This window comes from Achroia grisella, unplaced genomic scaffold, assembly GCF_030625045.1.
Source record: "Achroia grisella isolate CSIRO2021 unplaced genomic scaffold, CSIRO_AGI_Agris_v1 utg109, whole genome shotgun sequence".
In the NCBI taxonomy this organism is placed as follows: Eukaryota; Metazoa; Arthropoda; class Insecta; order Lepidoptera; family Pyralidae; genus Achroia; species Achroia grisella.
The window spans coordinates 1,718,353-1,737,033 of record NW_026712573.1 but is presented as its reverse complement, the minus strand read 5'-3'; the positions used below and the strand labels follow the sequence as shown (position 1 = coordinate 1,737,033).

Genomic DNA, 18,681 nt, shown 5'->3' with positions numbered 1-18,681 from the left:
TCGCCAAGTTTTATTATCTGCAATAATAAGTGGCTATATGTAATATTATACCAATATTTGTCAATATATTTCTTAATCTAATTATATCCCTACCATATACAGCAAAACTGACTGCGAAAAACGCTATGTGGATCAGGGATCTTAAATCATTGTCACTGTTACACGTATCAAAAGAGGTCTCTCTTTGTATTTTATAAATTTTGTAATTATAAGTTGGCTCCGGCCAACTATTAGAAATTCGTGAACTTGTAGGCCTCTACATGTTCACGAATTTCTGATAGTCGGCGGTAAGAGCCTTCTTATATATGATATATAATTTTGACAAGATTCAAAGGTACTAAGATAACACTTTACTACTTACTGCAAAACGAGCACCTACCTATACGTATCTACCTAAGTACCTATTTCTTAAAACCTAATTCAATCAGCGACTACTCTTAGGAAAGACGCAAACGATCAATTTTATTGTCCATACTACGAACACCCCAATAAAATTGACCGTGAAGATTGCGTAACGATTTGATGATAAAATTTTGAGATTCGATTCATTTAACTATCTATCAATTTTATTGTGCCCTATTTACTTTAGTATCCTGGCTCAATAAAATCTTTAACACCAGTATTTTTTTTTAATTTAGTAATGAAATTTTCTACGAAAATTACAATCAAAGAGAATGAAGCGCATCATACCTACCCATAAGTCAAAATCAAAATCATTTGAAACATTTTTATAGAAATGTGATTTTTATTATTATATTCAAACCCGCAGACTACTTTAGCTATACAAGCTAAAGTAGTCTTAAGCGTTTAAGAAAAATTGACAAGAAAAATATTATTATTATGTATTAGCAGTGTTGCCTTTCAGCCACTCTATAAACCGTTCCACGAGCTTGAAGTGCCCTCGCCTCAATTTTCGTCCAGCTACGGACAGCAATATTTGAATAGTTATAAAAATACCTATATTTCTTTTTAATTAGTCTGTTTGTATAGGTACTAATCTGCAAACTTGGGCTCTTTAATTTAGCTTGGAACTATCCGACCTTAGTACTTACGCGCTATAATCCTTTGCATGCATAGCAGCATCGACGAATGACGCAAATATTTGTGTTTCATTTTGTGAGTTAACAATGTTTTTAATCCTTCGCACTGGCTGGGCCATTAACGTGCTCTGCATATTGCACGGAGATCTATTATAGAGTGGCCTTGTCTTTACGCTACAAGCATGGTGTTGTGTGCATTGTAGGAACAATATGAGGGATTGGACATTCAAGTATTCAAGTGGATTTATTTAAACAGCCACTACATTTTTATAATGCACAAATATTAGATCTTTAAATTAAAATTAAATTAAATATGCGAGACGTTTTTATATCGAAAATATAAAATCCATATAATAGATATACGAGTGTATATATATATACTCGTATATATACATTCTTTAGTGAGACTTCGATACATGTTCGTCTGTTGAATAAATGCCAGCTCTATCAAATTTAACCCTATGCACGTTATATTCACGAGGCAAATGTACCATGGTAGATTTAACCCCTATTTTGATGCGTGCAATAAGGATCATTTTTGATATCTATACTTAGGTTATAAAGCGGATTTGCCGATGCCAATATTGTGATACAAATTTTTAGGTAGGTAGATATATGTTCACAAAAATAATATTTGCGTATCTAATTTCCATTTATTCTCGTTGTCTCGTCTCGTCGTGGTTCATCACAATTCGTTGCAGAAAAAATGGAAATAATCGTAGATAAGAATGTGGAATATAAAATAACGAATTGACCCGACTCAGAATCGAATTGAGCTACCTACAATAGTTATTAGTAAGTACGTCTATATACAAAACGATATTCAATTTTAAGCTTCAAAGAATCACTAGAGCTGGTAGGTATATCAGGCAAACCAATAACTACACTGTCCACAAAATTCAAATTTATGCGTAATCTCAAAACAACTCGAGATAGCATTCTGCAGTCCAGTTTAAACGATTGAATGCACCCAATACGTTGCAAAATCATATTTGTGAAAATATTTTAAATTGCTTAGATTGCATTATGGAATAATTTTATATATAAAATCTATATTTGAAACTTGTGTTGTCTGAAGTCACAATTTTTATTGACTTGACTGGCTTTATGAAGATCGTCCATAACTTTGTTCATATAACTCATAACCCTGCATTGGTATTACGATTAGTCTTTTAATTTAATATTAGGTATATGTCGAAAGTGAAGAGTTAAACAAAAATCTAAAATTTTGTACTCTTGTGTACCATATCAATGACAGACCCATGAATGAGACAAAGTTTAAAAAATATATACTTAGTTCAGTTACAGTTTAGAAAAGTGCTTGTATTGAGTTTATTTGCATATAAGAATATTTCTATTTCAAAATTGCGAAAGAGAATTTGTTTGTTAGATATAGGTACCTTCACTTTTAATTAGTCATGAACTTTGGCACGTTTGTACCTATCACAAGAGATAAACGACAAAGTTATTTCTTATACCTAACAATAACGGGCACGTGGATAATATCGCGGTTTAATGGACTCGAGTTTTTTTAATCTCCGAGACAAATTTGACATTACCCTATTGCCAGATTTGTGCAATTTTTAAATAGGATTGTGGCATTATCGGACGTATAACCATGTATAATATTACAAAGTATGGTACCTATTAATAATAATTGGGTTGTTGTATGAAAATAGTATTTTTTTTAATTGACACATATTTAACAAATACCAACAATTTTATAAAGACAGCCTTTTTTATAAAATAAATAAAACAAATTGAAAGAAAATAATTGTTGGATTGAAGCTTAATACTGTAAAAATCATTATATACACGAAAAAAGTATTTTTGAGTTGAGTTTGAGTAGTACGACAGTAAAGGAAACAGTAGTTTATGTTAATATAGTCTCCGAGAATAAAAAAGAGATTATGGTCAAAATAAAAACAATGTTATATCGAAAATATAGAATTTAATTATCTAATTTCACTTAATAATTATAGTTAGGTTCAGGCGGGTGGTGCGGGGGGAATGGCGGGTGACCGAATGGAGGTGGTCCACGTGGGGGGAATTGTGGCCTGAAAGAGGGTGGAGGAGGTCGCCATGGAGGTGGCGGTCTGGCACCAGGTGGTGGTGGCGGACCGAATCCCGGGGGTCCAAATGGCGGGGGAAAGTGATGGAATGGGGGCGGTGGAGGTGGTGGTCCAGGTGGAGGAGGCGGACCAGGTGGTGGCATTGAGGATGGAGGCGGCGGAGGTGCTGACATTGGTAATGGTGGTGGTGGCCGAGCCCCCATAGGTGGCCCAGGGGGTGGCATTGGTGTTGGTGTAGGGGGCGGAGGTGGGGCCATTAATACTGGTCCCATCATGCTTGGCGGCGCATCCGCAAACAACTGGTGAGGACGATCCGCATGTGATAGTGGATTTTGTGCTGCAAGTAACCTGAAAAATTACAATATTAATAATGATTATGAAGTTTTTTGTAATGGGGTAAGACCTTATAAGATTGCCAGCTGTTACTGTTATGATTAGGTGACTTAATTTTTCCTACTTTTGATTTTAAGTAAGGCTCAATCATGAATGTTAACCATAGCAAGAAATTTTTATATTATTATATATATTATATTAGCATGCACAGATACATATATAAACATACCTCTCTGCAGCCGATCCGTGTCTTTCACCTTTAACATCTTTCTTAAACGCATATGACACAGAAATTGGTCTGTTACATAGATACTGATTGTTCATCGCCTCTATTGCGGCGTCGGAGGCTTCGAACGAAGCGAAATTGATAAATGCAAATGCTTTGGAATTGCCTGTTTCTGGATCTCTCATCACCTACAAAAGACAGCAAAATCATGTTACATATTATCCAGTTTATTATAATAAAGAGCCTACTCCCAACCTTCTTAGACAAACCATCTTTAAATCAAATTTCATTAAGAATATTATAGCTATTTAGTATTTAAAAGTTAAAAAAGATACTAATTTCACATTTACAATATTAATGTGGATATATAGAAATTAAATAGTAAAGAAAGGTTTATAGGGGTCTGATTATATTCTTCTCTAAGAGTGACTATGTGAAGTTTCACCTGACATAGAGTGAAGAGTTCATTGTAAACAATATATAGAACTGATAATGTCTATTCCTAACTAACCACTTTCACTGTTACATAGGCATCCAATAAAGAAAACTGCAATATTTTCTGGGATTAAATAAAAATGAGAATATTTTACCTTTGGTGTCTGTAATATAACTCCAAATGCTGAAAATGTGTCATATAAAAGTTTTTCATCTACTTCTGGGTCCAAATTGCCAATAAAGACATTTGCCCCAACGTCAAGATTCTTTTGATGAGCTGATGCTTTGTTTACTCTTACAGGCTTTCCATATAGCTTTATCATGTTCATAACCTGCAAATATAATTTAGAATTAAATAATGCAGATGGTTATAAATGCTACAAACTATTCATTAGACTCGGTTCTAAACTGTTGCACACCTCATTTCTGTATGAAATTATCACTCCATTACATTATTCATTCATTATTCAGTCATGGAACCCTATTATTCTCGAAACTACTCTCCCACACAAATTATGGTAAAAATTCTATATTTTCAGATGTGTCAACTATATATATATACTTTAAGTAATATTTCTAATCGTAGATCTCTTTACATGTTATTCTAAAAGAACATATAAAATGGAATAATGTCTTATATTTAATCACATAATTTAAAGAATTTACCTCTATATTTTATTCTGTTAGCCAACACATATTGTTTTTTTTCTTTTGACAAGTCTCTGAAAATCTATTATTATATTGACATTTTCTAGAAATATAATGTTGATTTTATGTATTAGAATTGTAAGGTTTCCTAATAATACTTAAACATAATAACTTATATTCAATGTACATATTTTGATGGTTAGGTAGTTTGGTACAATGAAGTTTCAAAATATTAGATCTACCTAGCAAAAATAATTAATATATATTATTTTTTTAATGGATAACATTAAATTGGAGCACTATAGAGGAGACTCAATGGAGAATAATATAATGAGGATGAAGTCAGATCAGTTCTACAGGTTGTAATTACTGAACTGTCAAATATAATTTTTTACCTGATAGGATATATTGCTAGCAATATCACCATTACTAACATTTTCTTCCCCTCCCAAATAGACCATTTTACAGGTTTACATTACATAAATTATGTATTAATATTAGTTGATTACAAAATTAATAAAAGAAAACTGCAGGTAAACTTCATTAGCTCTCTTCAGTTTTGCAGAAACAAAAACAGAACAAGTATATTATCTATGTAATTACCTTTATAGCATAATCTGCATCTTCTTCTCCCATAAACTCAACAAAACCATAGCCTTGGTGTGTTTGTGTGACTCTGTCCTTTGGCATGTGCACATTGACTGAAACACAACACAACCATCATAACGAGGAGGTCAAAAATGAGTGGCGCAACAATAAGAATTTTCATTTCATTTTTTCATACCAAATACTAATTAAAAGTAAAGCATAAAGTAGAGTAATATTAAACTAATCCTTTTTTCAATGTATGTATATTTATTATTTACCATTATATTGCAAAATGAGGTATGTTATATACTAGATTTGATATATATAGATATTCATATACTATACAAATATTAAAATATAATAATAAAGTTCAAGTAAATTCATGAAGTCTTTTTCAACTTACCTACAGGTCCTGCTTGAACAAATAGCTCCCAGAGCAATGTTTCTGATACCCGGTCGTCCAATCCTCCCACATATATAGTGGCATCTTTAAAATAAATCAGATTCTTTAGTAATTATCATTATTAAAGCTTCAATCATAATAAATCAATATGTTTGAGCAAAAAAAAAATAGTAAGACCACAGTTCTTTATTATTAGTTAATTAAAGACACATATAATATTTCAAATTAATATATGTGAACACAGACACGTGAACCAGTTTTTAAAGAATATATTTAAAAGTATACAAAAGAGCAAGAACTAATATGTAATGTAAAAACAATAAATCAGAATTACGACTTCTAGATATTATTTATAAGCATTATTTGGAGTAAATTATTATTCAGTTTTCTGAATATTGATATAAAGTAAGCAGAGTCACCTATGCTCTCTGTAATATACAAAATAATTAACAGCATTGTAAATGCAGAAATAATTTAAATTTGGAAAACCTGGAATAATGAATAAGCATCAACATAACCTACAAGGCTAGAAGATTAAGACTTAGGTAGTACATCAGTAACCTAAGCATTGGAGTCAAAACTGTTAACTATATATAAATTAATTATATTTTACATAATTAACTAGTTAGCTACTTGTATACAAACAATAAATACCTTGATTTCTTTCGGCAATTGGTCCCGCTGCCATTTTGACTTTTTTTTTTATTGCAGTGATTAGTGTTGCCACTATCTGTCTGAATTATAGTTTTGTATCATAGATAATTTGTAAATGAAAACAGATTTAATTTTTTATAGTTTCTAATTATTATGCGATATATTTTTTCGTATATGTAATCAATCAGATTTTTCCAATATTGTTTTACATATATAAAACTGTAGAAGGACTTTTTTTTATGTTACAAAAACTTTGTACGTAGATTATTAGAAAAAATAAAAGTGTACTGTGTAACCTTCCTTAAATTTTTATTTCAAATTTCATTCCCTACCATTATATAAATTATAAATAATTTACATAAATGCAACTGTCTAAATTTATGTAGAATGTTTACAAATCTATTAGGACTATAGTAGTCAGTGGTTGGTTATGAGATAAATTATCAGACATCTCTATATAGTTTGTGATTGATTGTCAGTGAACTAATTCAGTGTCTCGTCTCAGTGACTCCGAATGGATATTGAATTAACTGAACGAAAAAAAAAACGACTCCTGTTATCGATCAGAATGATCAGACAGTTCATACTTAAGCGCTTTGTCGCTTGTTGTTTACTTGTGTCATTAACTTATTTACGATAGAGTATTCAGTACAAAATATTTTGTTTTCTTATTGTGGTTGTGTGATTAGTATTCATTGTGTCTAATAAATGAAATGTGTTGTTTTGTTTAGTTTGCTAAAAGTACATTTACCTGTGCGTTTACAGTCTTCAATACTCTCGTTGTATTATGCATATACAAAATGAAAATTGCAATAAATTTGTGTTTTAAAACGATGAATTATAATTGACATTAATTATTACATATTTGTGTAATTTAATTCTTTTTTGATCACAGAATCTACGGTCGTATTATTCGTAATTAATAAAGCATAATTGAAATATTTTTTTTTCGCTGAACATTGTTATGGAATGCGATTCTGATATAATGGCTTCTTTCTCGAGGTCTACAAAATCTGAGAGCAAGACTAGACAACCAAGAATTATTGAACAATTTGTACAAGATGTAGATGATTTTAGTTCACAGTATGGAAGTGAAATTAGTGTTTCATACACTGCCTTTAACCTTCGTGGTCCACCTTCGAACTTTCCAGATTATGGAGACTATCCTCAATCTTTTGTGATGGTAAGATAATATATAACCCTAATTAATTAACCTACTATATCAGAAATATGAAATTAAAAAGTATATCTATTTTCTTTTAGAGGACCTATGGCACTTGGTGGGATGAGGCACCATCAGGATTAAAAAACTATATGCCACAAAACGAGAATGTATACACCAGTCAAGATTTTGTAGGTATGTTGTTATGCTGATCATTTTTTATAATTTTCATAAGCTTTTATTGCAGTGCATACATTTTTTTTACAAATAATAAGTAGCAGCCCCTAGGCAGCGTCTTAAAATATATTAATTTTGAAGGTACATTCAAATAATTTAAAAAATACAATAGTTATTTTTCCATTTTTTTTTTAAATAATTTCAACCATTTTGTACATAAATATCATTGATTTTGGCAGAAGTGTCATTCCATGATGCTGTTTACCCATTAGAAGTGTCTGTATTTGAAACATACAATCCTGGAGCACTTGTCCGTATATGGGCTTTTGGGATACAAACATCAAAATGGTATTTACTGTGGGAAGGAGAACCACTGTATGCGGGCGACTCACCTAGGGTATTTAGCCCAACAATAAAATTAATAAATGATTCCACAAAGTAAGTTTTTATTGCAATTTTTCTATTACATTTGTAATTTTAGGTAAGAAATGTTTTTAACATATGAATTGATAAACACTAGAAATATATATAACATATGGAGTAATTAAATAACAGTTATCATGGAGCCAAATTATATTTTTATTCTATAAATATAGGAATTAATTTATTTCTTCAGCTTAACTTTTTTCTATAGCACAGGCAATTTCTGCAATGTTTCCAATTTTAAAAATAAAGATTAACCTCTACTATGAACTATTAATGAAAGTAAATTGTAATAAAGTAAATCTTGACAGAACTTTGAAGCTGGAATTCAACCATAAATTGCTGCCATATTACACAGAGCTAGATGCAATTCTGCTGAAAGGACTCAAATGCAAATCAAAAATTACACGGAGGTTAATGTCTCAGGATGGCTCTAAATCGTTTGAAAAAGGTTTGTTATGTTCTATGAAATTTGTATCTTATTATTAATTTCCCATTATATGTGTATCTATATAAGTATATTTGCAATAAAAATGAGAATAGATTTGTGTGAAATGGTTTTCAGAACAATCCAGTTAACATTGTAATTCTTTTTTAATTTTGTGTATCTTTATTAGCTTTTGATATTTTCTTCCTAATATTCTTTGGTATCATTGCTGTATAAAAAATATTTATATATTTTTACAGGTCAAATCCTTAATAAGGTAGTTTCATCAAATCTTCATGAAAATATTGTACCTCCAAAGGTGGTTGAGCCTGAAAATACTGATAATGAGACAGTATTAGGTGATTTTCAAAGATTACCAGTAAGTCTATATGATGAATATTGTTATCTTATATTTCATCACAACAATCTTGCATCCTTACTTATTCTAGTAACAATGGAAGATTGTTATGCCTTCTATATATATGTTATATTTGTAAGTATCTGCAGTAGTTTCTTCTGTATTGGTTGTTTTACTGTGAGTTTTTTTTATTATTAATAATAGCAGTTTATTTTAATATACATATGCATATTAATAGAAACAATTATATCTATGATGAAATATCCTTAAACACATACAATGCACTTTGCATACTTTGCATTAATTACATGTTATTTTTCCTTCTATTAATCTTCCTTGTATGACTCATTTACTCTACAAGCTATTGATTAACCATTTTAAAGATCATATTGCATTAGAAACATCTATGCTAATATGTATTTCAAAATGCCATTGTGATAATAACCTTGATTATCTGATTTTACAATGTGTTGCTATTCTTAGTGAGTAAATTAATTACCTGATAATTATCAAGAATGGTGTTATAAGCTTTATTGTAGTTCGATAGTAAATGTTAGTCTCTATGGCATTTTTAATTTACGGCATAGATTTAGTTAGGTATGTATTCTTGGCCTGTGATTATAGGATAAAATAAGATTATAAATAATTTTACATAAAGCAAAGCGCGATGCCTTGATTTTTCTTAATTACCTATATTTAGACGGCATTGGGGGTTTAGCACAACGCCTTACCTATTATTTATCCTATAGTCGCGGGTTGGATGCCTCGTGCAGTACAAATATTTTTATTCATCATTTATTTGATTGCTTAATTTATTTTTAGTTACTCAAGTAACTATTAATTTTCTTTTGTGAATTTTGCTATTCCAGAATTGCAATTTCTTATTTACAGAATCTTAAAAACATCCCGTTATTTTTTTTACCATTGATTGCCTTTTATATATTTTTTTTTTAAAAACCTTTTGTTCACTAATAAATTAGAGAAATAATTATTATGTTTGTTTTAGAACGAAACAATACTGTACATGATGAAATATTTGGACATACAATCTTTATTCCGCTGCGCGCAAGTCAATACTCATTTCAACCGACTCGCATCTGATGTAATACTGTATAGACAAATTGATCTCAGACCATATTGGTATTGTGTGCATTCCGATGTAAGTTATATACAGTAGTTTATTTCTTCATATCTATTAAACACTTTGATAATATTATAAAACTGAAATTTACAAAATAGCCTTAAACCAGATTAAATTTGTTTACCAAATAAATTAAAAATAATAATAATAATCTCAGATTCACACAGTCTAGACAATGTTTAATTGTGTTATGGGTACTAGATAACTGATACAAATACATAGTTTTTTTTTTTGTAAATATATACATATTATGCATAGAAAACAATTAAAAATAAATACAAATGTTTGTGCCGAACCATCGGTCGTAAAGCGGTGTGCTTGACCGCTAGACCACCGAAAATAAAAGAAAGGAAAAAACTCAAATACATATAAAGAGAGATAGAGTAGATTTTGCTATGTGGAAAGCATATTCCGTAACCACTGCATTGATTTTGGCTTCATTCATAGTTAGAAAGATGGAGTAATGTGTCATATGTCATATATAACATAATATATATTATGTTTCTATATAGAAATCTCATTGTTTATTTATTACCTCATGCCGCTATAAAATCATAAACTAGTCTTTTATATTGTACAATTATTATTAATTCTTATTCATGCGTTGTGAATGAAAACTGGTTTATTATACCGTAAATGCAGTCGATTTTAAGTTAAGCGTGTTTAGACATTGGTATCAGATGACAAATGTCTTATGTTAGTTCTACCTTAAAATTATGTATATAGTGAATAGAGTATTTGTTCCATTGTAGTAGTAAAAAGGACTGAATGCAACTATAATAAATCTGATTAAACCTGTATGCAGTACACATAAATTTACTCTTCAGTTTTATAAGTATTATCGCAAATATGTTTGCCTTATGTCTTCTTTTTCTCTTTGTATTATAGATAATATGTAAAACAAATACATATTACTGTATATTTATTATATTGATGTCCCATTTTATTCGATTTTCAGGTTTTAGCAACTTTATCTAAACGTTGCAAATTTCTTCAAAAATTCGATTTGTCTTGGTGTGGCAGTCGTCATAAGATATCTCCCACTTCTGTTACTGAGTGAGTACTGTCATTAATTATTGCGTCCTAATAGTTTTGTTTTATATTTTTATCTATATTTTGCTATTTAGACATCTTTTTATTCACAAGGAAATATTTGTATCATGTTCCCTTGGAATGGATAGTTTCATGACTTACTTTCTAATTAAAATGAATTAGTATCTAATAAAATCTATTTTTATAATCCTTGTGAAAATCTCATGTCTGTTACAAACGTAAATTGAAGATGTTGATCAGAGGTCTAGTTAATGAAGACCTATACAATCTACGGGACTATTTAATGGACGGTTTTATGAATCTTATAACTCAGACTTTGGATATAAATAATACCTGTAGGCCTAATGCTTTGTCCACTATAACTAATAATATGTGGTATTTATTATTTGCATATTTTTGTTATTTAATTACTAAGAATACACATTTATAGAATTGTAATATAGTCTCAAATCTGTATGTAGACATTGTATATTTTTTTTTACGTATTTAATATGTCATTCCACTTATCTCGCGTGCTTGTATTATTGCAATTTAATTAATTGCATTTATTTTAATGCATTTATGTACAGAGCTATACATTAATAAAGATATCTGTTTGCAGTTTCCTTAATGACAGTAAGGCTGATTTAACACATCTTAGAATGAATTGTTGTAAGTTTGTCGACGACACCGTGCTCAAAGCCATTGTTAACACTTCCACTAATTTACAAGGTTGGTTATTATTTTTGTATTATCTATAATAAAAGTTATACCAATTATCGAAAGGTTTAATACACATATGTTTAATGATGGTCTTTTAATTGGATTCTTTATCTAGGTACACCTCTCTCTCATCTATTTCACCCGTCAAGCAGCTTCCTTTGTTATTACAACAAATATATAAACATGGTAATGTATTCCGGTGTGTTATTAGTGTTATTACACACCAGAATACATAACAAAAAAAACCCGTCACATCAGATTCAAAACATAGTCAACTTGAAACAAGTTGACTCCCCCAACTTGTTTGCTATTCCAGTTATATAAAAAAAAAACTTTTAAAGTATATTACTATATCAATTTTGTGTATGTTCACTATAGATTACGTACATATTTCCTATTTCTATGACATGACATACACGTATCATCGTTATCGTTACATCGTTATCATCATAGGTTAAGCTCATAATCTCTTTATTTGAGATTGATGCAGTAATAGGTTGATTCATTTTACTCGTTACTACACTTAGATTAAAAATAAGATACGACATGTTACATCACTAAGGTCAAGTCATCATATTAGATTATATACGCTAATAGAGTTTGCACACAGCTCAATGTCTATATGAATCACTGCTACATAAAATATTGCCTATGTGTTATTCAATAGTTTTTGCGTAACAATCATCCATACTTATAAACTTTCGCTTTTCTAATATTATTAAGATCGTCGCGTCTTGGACTCCATTTTTTTAAAACTGGACTAATATGCGTGTCCGTACATCTTATTACATAATAATAAAATAGAAAACTTAAATTTTAAGCACTTTTTAATAGTCATACTTATTTTCTGAATCTCCAACCCATTCGAAAACCTGACTCATCACAATATGAATGAGCAGGATATTTCCGTTTTGCTATTTTAAATAATTGATGGACCTTTATAATTTTAAGTAAAAATCCAAAATACTAAATAGGAGTAATTCATTAGTGTCAAAATATTAAATACACAACCAATTGGTTGAGTAATTGAATAAGATTAATCAGTAGTGATTAGAACAGACCTGTCCCTTCAAGCAGCACTCGTCCCCCAGCGTGACATATGAGGCTGCCGTCACGGCTAGAACACGTAACAAAAAATACTAGTATTTAAGTTTGAGTTCTTCAATATAATGTATATTGTCTTACAATTTAGATTTCCCTCCAGGTCAATCTATAAGTAAAATTAAATTTTGTGGTAAGCCATACTATAACACATTACATTTAATCATGTACACGCCCCTAATTTAATATTGCCATTATAAATAAATAACAAGGAGTTTGTTACACATATGATCCTTTTTTTACAGAGTTATGTCTGCGTTCCGTCGTCGGGTGTACCGAATGGGAAGTGTTGGCGAAACTGACGAAACTGCGTAGGGTCGATTTGTACAGATCAGACATAAATACAAAGGCGATGCTCGCCATTATCTCAGCTAACCCGGGCTTAGAGCATCTAAATGTCGGTAAGGACGTTTTTTGATTTATAACAACCCTAATTATCTAATGTGTTTGTTAGTAATGTGGATTAATAACCCCATTGCTAACAAAGTACCATGGCAGATTTACCTCCAAGCGATTCCTCCCTTGCAACTCTTTTATCGCATTAAAAAGTAGTATCATGGTCTAGTATATCTGTGTATCAAAAATAATTTTTTAATCGGTTCAGTTGTTTTGGCTTCAAACCGCGACAAATTGCGACGACGACAACAACAACAACAGTTGTTTTCTTATTTATAATAGTAGTAAGGATGAATCTATTTGTTTCCTTATAGGGGCCTGTAAAATGATATCATCAATGGACGACGTAGCTAAAGCACTGGGTAATAAATGTCCGAACCTTATATCCGTTGATTTCTGGCGTTCATTCTCACTGACGACCACGGGCGCCAAAGCGATCGGCAAGTGTAAAAATTTGCAAGAATTAGATGTTGGCTGGTGGTATGTATATATATTTATATTGTAATATTATTATTATTATAAATTCAAATTCAAAAATCATTTATTCATGTAGGACATTTTAGCCGCTTATGAACGTCAAATTTTTACATTATAATTTTATTTTTTTCCTTACCGTCCAGTTCGGTATATAGATCCAATTGAGAAGAACTGGCAAGAAACTCAATTGAATTACTTTTTTTTTAAAGCCAGTTTATTTACAATGTATATTTGCATAGGTGTCTATGTCTAACATTAAATGAAAATCCTGTGCATGAACAACTATTGCCATGCACGCTCGTCATTCAAGTAATCGTTTAGTGAGTAATGGGCTTTGCTCAGTAAATATAAAGGTAAGTATAATGTATGTGTGACACTAGTATTAGTGTCTGTTAACTGTTTCGGACATTAAGGATATAAAATGTGGAGCTTTAGCTAACGATCAGATATTAAGGAGGTAACAAATATATAATACTAAGACATAGAAGAAATAACAAATAAGTTAACACTACATCAGGTAAATTTCATTCAGTCAATGCGAAAAAAAAAATAAAAGCGAAACATTAGTTTTTTTGTACATAATTATAAATATTTTTATTTATATAAATATACAAATGTTTTGGAAAAGGTTGTAAATAGCCTAAAGCTTATGTCAAAAAAGGTATGTGTAAAATAAAATTTCATTCGAACTGCATGGTGTAAAGGTATTTTCTACTGTCGGCGTTGCGGTGAATAGAACATTTGATATGACCACATTACACTTGGTGTATTAGCATGTCAACATGCCAAGGGCAAGTTTACCGCTGTCTCTGTAGTCGGTATATTTCCATGTATTATGTACCGACAAATTTGTAAGTGGCAGTCGACAAATATATGAAGTGTTGTCATACAATAAAAAAGTTTAAAAGTAAATTGATAGAGCTTAAAAAAATAAAACATTTTTTCATAAAACGTTATTCAACTTTTCGTCCAGCGTACTTTAGTTAACATTAATATATAGTCATCTACTATTTTATATCACCAGACCTATAGGGTATTGAATTTATATTTAATTAATAAACTAATGACATGTAGTTTGCAAGTGGGTGCGACGGGCGATTGGCTGCTTTGGCTCACTGGTACTGAATTGAGAAAGTTGTTCCTGGGAGCTTTGCGGGGGATCTGCGATCGGCATATTAGGGATATTCTCCCGTCGCTGTCCCGGTTGCAACAACTCGACTTACTTGGCGTGAGGGCTTTGACATCAGACATTTGTGATGCGTAAGTGTTATATATAGTACCTAGTATTATAAGGAGAAAAGTATTGCTAAAACTTAATAAACGATATACCGATATACCGAGGTAAAAGGTCGTCGGTATGGGTACATTTGCCTCATCTATTTTAACCGCATTACAGCTAGCTTTGTAAGTTGTTTCGGTTGAAGAGTGAGTTCATTGAAATTACACATGGAAGCATCTTAATCCTTCGAAATGGTACGGATGAGTGGTATCACTGTCATCAGGTGATAACAATGGCCGTAGTGCTGTTCATGTATGTAGGTAACAGTCACCACTTACCATCAGGTGGGTCTCATTTGCCATTATAAATACTTAAACCTATATATACTGCTAGATAGGTACATATCAGAGAGTAACATAGACTGAATCCTACCCAGTGAGCGCCGGGGTATACATCATTAATGTAAAAATAAAACTAAAATGGCAAGCAAGGAGCAGGACATTGTATCAGGAGTAATCTGACATTGAGGGTGACGCAGCTGCAGTCCTTCATGAAGGAGGACTATTGGCCGAAGGGTGTATTGGTGCTGTATCCGCACAGACAGTTTATATTATTATAACATGTATGTTAGTGTATTAGGTGTTTATATTTTAATAATAAATATTGTGTTAGTAAACAACTTATAAAAGTATGTTAGTAACTTAATATATACAGATACAGAGATATATACACCTAATTCATATATTTGTGTCCACGTCCAGAAGCACTGGTTCCCCAATGCAACAATATCCAGTGCCTTTGGAGTGGACAATCAGATATATTTGCAATAGTTGTTATGATGCTGTTTGCGCTCTCCCGAATTCTAGACATCAGTGATGCAGCTTTCTTGTGCGTTATGGCTTGAAACCCGTCTACCCGCGCTGCTGCAAATATCTTTGAATTAGCAGCCTGATATACATAAATAAAATAAAAAAGTGTACAGAGTAATTAAATAATTATAGATCGTATAATATTTCTATTCCAGTATTTTGGACGAATGTCCTGATTTACGACTTTTGGACGTGAGCTTCTGTGATCAAATACCCGAAGCACAGGTAATATTTTAATTGATATAATTTTTATCTATTAATAGTCATTTGTCGTTTGAGGTAGAGACCCTATAGTTTTAATATAATTCTCATTAATACTTTTAATTATTTTATTATTAACTTTATTATTAACATGAATTAGCATCACTGTTAATAGCCAAACAAAAATTTATAACAAATCATAAATAAGGGACACTACTATATGCTCAGTATTTATTACATACTTTGTATCTTCTAACCACAAAATATTCTTACGCTATGTTATGAGTAATGTCACTTGTATCAAAAAGCAAGGATACATCCGATGAAACGTCACCTTAACCGAAGTTCAATTCTTCGTACGATATAAACATTTGTATTCATGAGTGGGATTGTTTAATTCATTTTGTATTGATTGTATTATTAATGTTTGTTGTGGGTATTTTCTATATTACGTTCACGCCGGCGCGGGTCTGTCTTATCTGGCGGAGCGTACCACCGGTGGCCCGCGCCGCCAGAAGAATGAAGCGTAGCATAAATTAGAGCTCTGCGCGCAGCAAATAAGCATTAAAGTCGGCCCCGGCGTGAACGTAATATACAAATATTTGTATATATTATATTAAAAAAGTGTATTTAAGTATTTTTATAGGTTTTTAGTACCTATAGTAGAACCTTTGTTTAGTTCGGAAGTAGATAGCGCTGTGTGAATTGTCGTCGGTTATTGTTTATGTTTGAGTCTTGTCCACGTATTAATTCGATATTTAAAAATTTTAATTACTTATCTAGCCTAATAAGTAATACTAAAACCTTCCTCACCTGCAAAATTATTGTTATTACTTTCAGGTTATAGAGTGGCGCGAGCAGTACCCTCGTGTTGTAATAAAGCGTTCGTTCCAAACGGGGAACGAGAACACTCCACTCAGCGAATTGTTCCTCGCCCCAATTCTGGAGTAATCTAAGATCTAAGACTAAAATTTAGTAAACTTGAGTATAAGTCAAGTAATAAGTAATTGATATTGCATTAATATATTCATAAGCTATTTACTAAGATTTTGATACTAATTATATTTCACCTGAGTCCCAGGAACTAAAGTTTAATAATATCTAAAAGTAAACTCTTATTTCAACGGCATTATATTTAATTTCGTTTAACAGAATAAGAATTTAAGGGACTGACCTTACCAAATGTTACTTTCTGTACTAATGAGATAAAACTTTATTATTAACTGTGCTCGCGGTTTTCTGCGTGCACTTCGTTTGTTTTTTTTATGTTATGGTTTCGCACAAAGTGCATTCGCCAAAGAGAAGTTTGGTAAACGGAAAGGTGGAGTTTAGAACTATAATTATCAATAAAGAAAGTTGCTAATTTTATATTTTTAATAATGGAATAATTCATAATGAATAAAAAATCATTTTATGAACCGAATTGTTAATATAAATGTGCAATATAACGCATCGACGTTCAAAAGTCATTACTGAAAGTATCAAGACTGAATAAATTTAATTTAATATTATAGTGGTATAATGTTTAAAGTGATAAAAAAAATTGTGATTGATTGCAGCTAATTTCTAGATTTAAATAAAAATGTCTTGACTAATCAATTCCTTAAAGGATGTTGCCAACATTATTAATTTCATATTAGTGTTAACGCAGGACTGATATAAAAGTACTTCTAAAGCGATCTCGAGTTACACACTGAGTCCAATAAAAAACGATGTTTTTTAAACTAGTCCCGATTTTCAATGTCATATGATTTGACTGTTTTTGATTTAGAATCTGCATAGATGCAGAATAAGCTCCTCCAATCGATACCCTGTCCCATATAAAAATCGATATTACGGAACCCCAGCGGTGTCCATAGACTAAAGTCATATCAGTCAGTCAGGAGTTGAGCGTCGTTTCCTAAGTTCCTAAGTCCGCGGGTATTTGCCCACTGCGTTCGACCCCATTTTCGTTCGATGAAGTTATAAAGGCACAAGTATGATTTGTTCTAATAATCGTCGGACCTTCTAGATTATTAAACCTTATCGATTGCAAAAATATATATATAAAATACTGTTTATTTTATGTCAAGATATATTGCAATGCATAAGTGTAAGTTGATATAAAAAATACAATCAAAACGAGACTCTCATAGCATTGTAAATACGGTTTACTTAGAACAGACTGAATTACATTGCTTTAATGAGTCGTGATTGTTTGCGCCTAGCGCAATGAAGATTGAACTCCACAAATTGGTTTGAATCTCACTCATTTATATTATTTGTATTTGTTCATTCACAAAATTCTAGACATAACATATAATGTTTTGAATAATATTATTTGTAATAATAAGTTATAGTATTTTGAGACCAAAAAATCAGTTACTTTAGAAAGCACTGATATTATGTATAAGTACTTAAAATAGTCATTAATTTTAATATAATCATATCGCACTCTGAAAATACAGTAAAATAATAATAATCGGAAAGCAAATATCTCTTACAGTCAACCCAACACAATTAAGCGTGGCATAAATATTAAAAACAAACAATTTATCATATTTTCTTTTAATGATAATGGAATGGTGCACCCACCT

General features: G+C 31.1%; 2 protein-coding genes across 2 annotated transcripts; one reads left to right on the top strand and one right to left on the bottom strand.

Annotated features, from left to right (window-relative positions):
* Positions 1 to 2,982: 2,982 nt before the first annotated feature.
* Positions 2,983 to 6,479, bottom strand: LOC131845831 (splicing factor 3B subunit 4). The gene is made up of 6 exons (XM_059194963.1): positions 6,400 to 6,479; positions 5,746 to 5,829; positions 5,358 to 5,455; positions 4,262 to 4,438; positions 3,675 to 3,859; positions 2,983 to 3,460 (listed from the first exon to the last, which is right to left on the bottom strand). The coding sequence occupies exons 1-6, from the start codon at positions 6,431 to 6,433 to the stop codon at positions 3,010 to 3,012; spliced, it is 1,029 nt and encodes a 342-aa protein (XP_059050946.1). The 5' UTR covers positions 6,434 to 6,479; the 3' UTR covers positions 2,983 to 3,009.
* A 361-nt stretch (positions 6,480 to 6,840) lies between these two features.
* Positions 6,841 to 17,803, top strand: LOC131845840 (F-box/LRR-repeat protein 4). Its single transcript, XM_059194976.1, has 13 exons — positions 6,841 to 7,582; positions 7,663 to 7,756; positions 7,978 to 8,176; positions 8,473 to 8,612; positions 8,849 to 8,967; positions 9,953 to 10,105; positions 11,046 to 11,143; positions 11,742 to 11,851; positions 13,189 to 13,344; positions 13,654 to 13,819; positions 14,891 to 15,076; positions 16,060 to 16,129; positions 16,946 to 17,803. Exons 1-13 carry the CDS (start codon positions 7,364 to 7,366, stop codon positions 17,054 to 17,056), a joined length of 1,821 nt encoding a protein of 606 aa, XP_059050959.1. The 5' UTR covers positions 6,841 to 7,363; the 3' UTR covers positions 17,057 to 17,803.
* Positions 17,804 to 18,681: the final 878 nt, after the last annotated feature.

Excerpts from the sequence above, each read along its gene's own strand:
- LOC131845831 (XM_059194963.1), bottom strand. The coding sequence starts at position 6,433 with ATGGCAGCGGGACCAATTGCCGAAAGAAATCAAG. Across the intron at positions 5,830-6,399 it reads AATTGCCGAAAGAAATCAAG|ATGCCACTATATATGTGGGA; the intron begins GTATTTATTGTT and ends TTTATTTTAAAG. Across the intron at positions 3,860-4,261 it reads TTATATTACAGACACCAAAG|GTGATGAGAGATCCAGAAAC; the intron begins GTAAAATATTCT and ends TGTCTTTTGTAG.
- LOC131845840 (XM_059194976.1), top strand. The coding sequence starts at position 7,364 with ATGGAATGCGATTCTGATATAATGGCTTCTTTCTCGAGGTCTACAAAA. Across the intron at positions 7,583-7,662 it reads ATCCTCAATCTTTTGTGATG|AGGACCTATGGCACTTGGTG; the intron begins GTAAGATAATAT and ends ATTTTCTTTTAG. Across the intron at positions 8,613-8,848 it reads CTCTAAATCGTTTGAAAAAG|GTCAAATCCTTAATAAGGTA; the intron begins GTTTGTTATGTT and ends ATATTTTTACAG.